Raw genomic sequence first — 4,435 nt, 5'->3', positions numbered from 1 at the left:
AGAATTTATTGTTTTGTTTGCTCAGGGTTTGAATTTAAACTTGAAGTTTGAGTTTAAATTCAAATGTTTTAGTTTCTGTTTCCAGAAAATTATGAAAAATTCACCATAAGCTTATTTATTGAAAATAAACTTATCCACAAAAATTCAAGGTCAAAATCTTTATGGTTTTCAAAATAAAAATCAAACTGGTTGAATTACTTCAAAGTAATTCCATTAAAATGACATAACCTAAATATAGACAGTAGTTGGAACCCCACCCCCCTTGTTACATGAGTTTATGTTCATTAATCTGTTGGATTGCAACTTTGTCATGAAATAAAATCCTTAACTTGAGAACCATCTCACTTAAATCGTTGCATATCATGTAGAGTCAGCAACGCTCGACGACGGAGACTACGAGCTAGTATTGGAACAAGACCAAGAGTTATCTGAAGACCCGATAAACGTCACCGAGAATCTAACTGAAGCTCCAAACTAAAGTTCGGAAGTCTCTGACACTCCTGCCCCCAACTCCACTCAAGAAGGCAAGCCTCGATGCATTACGTCTAGGAGTTGAAATGAAACCCTAGATGCATACATCCTAGGAATCCAATGTATTGTACCCGAGTCCTTATCGCATAGATGCTCTGCTAATAGGACTAGTAAAAGTCGGGTGATTTCCTGTCACTCATGCGATATAGGAGTTGAATGTTTACTATTCTGCAACCACTATTAAAATCATGGACGGGGTCATGTGCAGTAATATGACCTGGAAGTTTACCCCATCCGTGTTGATAAAAGTTGTTAAGGTCGCAATGTGTGGTAGTGGTGGCTAAGCGTTTGAAAGTACTAGCCACATGCCGCGAAATATGATAAAGCGGTAAGCCTAGTAACCAATCGGCCCGAGGAGTGGACATACCTCCAACCACTCATAATTTGGTTTTTCTCACGCACCGACGTGCGGGAGTATGTTCCGCGCAGCGGACAGGAGTACGGTCATGTAGTCGCGCTACAGACGTATGTCCTGCACAATTGGTGTGCTTACGGTCCTACAGTTGCTTGTGGTGGCCCTGTTCCACGAGTCGGAATGAAAGGCAAACGGTTGCTTCGGAATTATCATTGGATATTCCAAGCGTGTGAGTTAAGTTTGCCTTGCAAGGTTTGGAAGTTTGATTCAGAATCGTCCGTTTCTCACGGAGATTGAGACTGTTTATTCCTTCTACCTCATAGAGTAAGAAGTGTAACTATTGATGGAATAATCTTGATGAATGATAATCTTTACCTTGCTTGCCTAGTGTAGGTGCTTACCTAGAATGGCTAATGAAGTAGAATTTGAAAGCTAAAATTTGAAAGTAGATCATACTCTTTGTTGCTTTTCAGCTGAAATTAAACCCAGAACCTTTTCAAAGCCTTCATAAGTCTAGTTACCTGGCTAAGTATACCAAGAAGCGGGTAAGCCTTGCTGAGTATTAGTATACTCAGTCTTGCTAGTCTATCTTCCAGGTATGACCTTCGAGAACCCCACGGATAGTTCTGCATGGCCAACTTCTGTTCCGTATGGCTGGTCCGTGGAGTGGGATCCGTCCCCAGCTGGCAGTGACCCTCCTGAGTGACACCAAGCTTTGGGCTGAGTACGGTTTCAACCCTCGCGACGTGTGTAGTCGCGTGTTTATGTTCCTTCTGCTGTGAACTTGGACAAGCTGTGTAGCTTGTCGTGTTAAACATGGTTTGTATAAATTTACATTAAGTTTGAAAAAGGTTTGTAATAATATTTGCGTTTCTGTAAATTAAAAGTTAATGAGCTGTGCTGTGATTGTAAACTCGCCTTCGTGTGAGGTAAACCTGCTTTGATCCTGTTGAACCGTGGTTGTATCGGGCGGAGACCCGACAGACCAATGGATTGTTCCGTTTGAAGTGCATTAAGTTAATATCAGCTGTATAGCGATGATTAACGCACTTCAGCTGAAATAATTCAGGCGGTTCTGCCACAGCCGGCCCCCGCGTTGGGTCCCATGACTGACCTGTCGAAGTACAAGGTCCAGTACTCGTGGGAAATGTCTAGAGCCGGAGTTTGGACCTCGGTCCACTCGGCAATGAAGTTGGCCAGGGCCAGCGACTTGATGGCGGTACATGATATCGTAGCCCATCAACTCGAGCGCCCATTTGGAGATGCGTCCCATAGCGTCATGGCTATGGACGACCTCGCAGAGTGCAAACGAGGTGACGACGGTGACCTCGTGATCGGTGAAATAGTGCTGCAGCTTCGGAGTTGCCATGAGCAGGGCGTATAAGAGCTTTTGCACCTGAGTGTAGCGAGCTTTGGTCTCGGTGAGTACTTCGCTGACAAAGTGCACTGGTCATTAGACCTTTAGCATATGGCCCGGCTCCTCCCTTTCGACCACAAGAGCGGCGCTGACCACGTGGGTGGTTGCTACAACGTAGAGTAGGAGCGGCTCTCGTCGCTCAGGAGCGACGAGGACTGGAGCCGAGGTTAATGTCTTGAGGTTGCCCAAAGCCTGCTGGGGCCTCTTCCATCCAGAGGAATGTGTTCGACTTCTTGAGAAGTTTATGTAGGGAGATGAACCGACTTAGGGCGGCCAAATAGCCGGTGAGCCGCTGCACGCCTTTCACATTGCAAATGGGGCCCATCCAGGTGATGGCCGTGATCATTTCAAGGTTGGCCTCGATGCCTCGCTCGGACACTATGTACCCGAGTAGCTTCCCCTTTGGAACCCAAAAAAGTGAATTTTTCAGGATTCAATTTGACTTTAAACCTTCGGAGGTTAGCAAACATGTCGTCCACGTAGACGGCGACCGTGGGCTTCGGTGGCTTGAGTTGGTCGGGCTGCCGGGGCGGGTCGATCTGATCAGAAAATGCTTTTGCATGCAACGCTGGTACGTGGCACCAGCGTTTTTAAGGCCGAACGGCATGGTGAGGTAGTAGTACCTGCCGAACGGGGTGACGAAAGAGGTCGCGAGCTGGTCGGACTCTTTCGTCGCAATTTGGTGATAGCCCAAGTAGGCATCCAGAAAAAAGAGGATTTCGCATCCTGATGTGGAATCGACTATTTGGTCTATACGTGGTAAAGGAAAACGATCCTTGGGACATGCCTTGTTAAGGCCAGTAAGTCAACACATATTTTCCACTTCCGATTCTTCTTTTTTACAAGGATGGGATTGGCAAGACAGTCGGAGTGGTACACTTCCTTAACAAAACCGGCTACAGAAGCTTGATGATCTCCTCACCTCTGGCCCGGCGCCTCTCATCATCGAAGCGGCGCAGGCATGGGTGCACAACCCAGCTTGATGCGAAGCTCGTGCTCAGTGACCTCCCTCGGAATGCCTTGCATGTCAGAGGGCTTCCATGTGAAGGCATCATGACTGGCACGTACGAAGTCAACGAGTGCACTTTCCTATTTGGCCAGAAGCAGGGCCCCGATCCACACGGTCTTGGTCAGGTCGTTGGGGTCGACGCCGATCGCTTTGGTGTCCTCGATCGGGCGGAAGGCGCTGGACGAAGTCGGCTCGTTGGAGTTGAGGGCGCCCTCCGCCACGGTCCGGCGAAGCTTTTGGAGCTCGACGGAGTTGGCGATGGCGGTGGCGAGCTCGAAATGCTTGGGACCATAAGCGTACGCCTGCTCGAAAGAGCCACTAACTGTGATGACGCCGTTTGGCCCCAGCATCTTTAGCTTGATGTAGGTGGAATTGGGGACCGCCATGAATTTGGCGTAGCACGGATGCCCGAGGATGGCGTGGTACGACCCCTCAAAATCCACTATCTCAAAGATCAGGGTCTCAGTGCGGAAGTTGCTGCAGTCGCTGAACATGATGGGCAGCTCTATATTCCCCAAGGGGTACGCCCTCATGCCTGGGATGATCCCAAGGAAGGGGAAGATGGAAGTGTGGAGCTTGGACCGCGAGACGCCCATGGCGTCGAAGGTCTCAACATATAGGATGTTGAGGCTGCTACCCCCATCCATTAGCACCTTGGTCAGGCGCTTGTTGTTGACGATGGGGTCGATAAGGAGAGAGTAGCTCCCTGGTCAGGGAACGTTGGAAGGGTGGTCACCCCGATCGAAGGTGATTGGATTGCTCGACCAGTGGAGAAACATGGGAACAGAGCTCTTGGCGGTGCATACCTCTCGGAAGCGGACCTTGTATTGACTAAGGCAGAACCGCTCGAATTTATCCGGTTTAAGTGCGCTAACCATCACCATAGAGGCAATCCGGGCTAAAACGTACTTAACATGGAGTAAAACGACAGTCTATCGGGTAACATCCCGATGCAACCACTGAAATTTCGATCAAAACAATGCATACATACAACCCACACGAAGGTGAGCCCAAAGATTACAACAATTCACAAATTTTACATCACAGAGTTCAACAGGAATTATTATTACAAATCAAGTTCAAAAATATTCATAAACAAGAACTTTCAAAGTTTAATAGTGCA

At 48.0% G+C, this 4,435-nt stretch overlaps 1 protein-coding gene across 1 annotated transcript; it reads right to left on the bottom strand.

The window, feature by feature from the left end:
• Window positions 1-3,392: 3,392 nt before the first annotated feature.
• On the bottom strand, window positions 3,393-3,959 carry LOC112890421. The gene has a single exon (XM_025957313.1). It carries the CDS (start codon window positions 3,957-3,959, stop codon window positions 3,393-3,395), a length of 567 nt encoding a protein of 188 aa, XP_025813098.1.
• Window positions 3,960-4,435: the final 476 nt, after the last annotated feature.

The sequence above is a fragment of the Panicum hallii genome, chromosome 4 (genome assembly GCF_002211085.1).
Source record: "Panicum hallii strain FIL2 chromosome 4, PHallii_v3.1, whole genome shotgun sequence".
Lineage (NCBI taxonomy): Eukaryota > Viridiplantae > Streptophyta > Magnoliopsida > Poales > Poaceae > Panicum > Panicum hallii.
The sequence above is the reverse complement of the archived record's forward strand: the minus strand, read 5'-3'. Positions and strand labels throughout refer to the sequence as shown.

Coding starts and splice junctions, on each gene's coding strand:
- LOC112890421 (XM_025957313.1), bottom strand. CDS start 3,959: ATGGATGGGGGTAGCAGCCTCAACATCCTATATGTTGAGACCTTCGAC.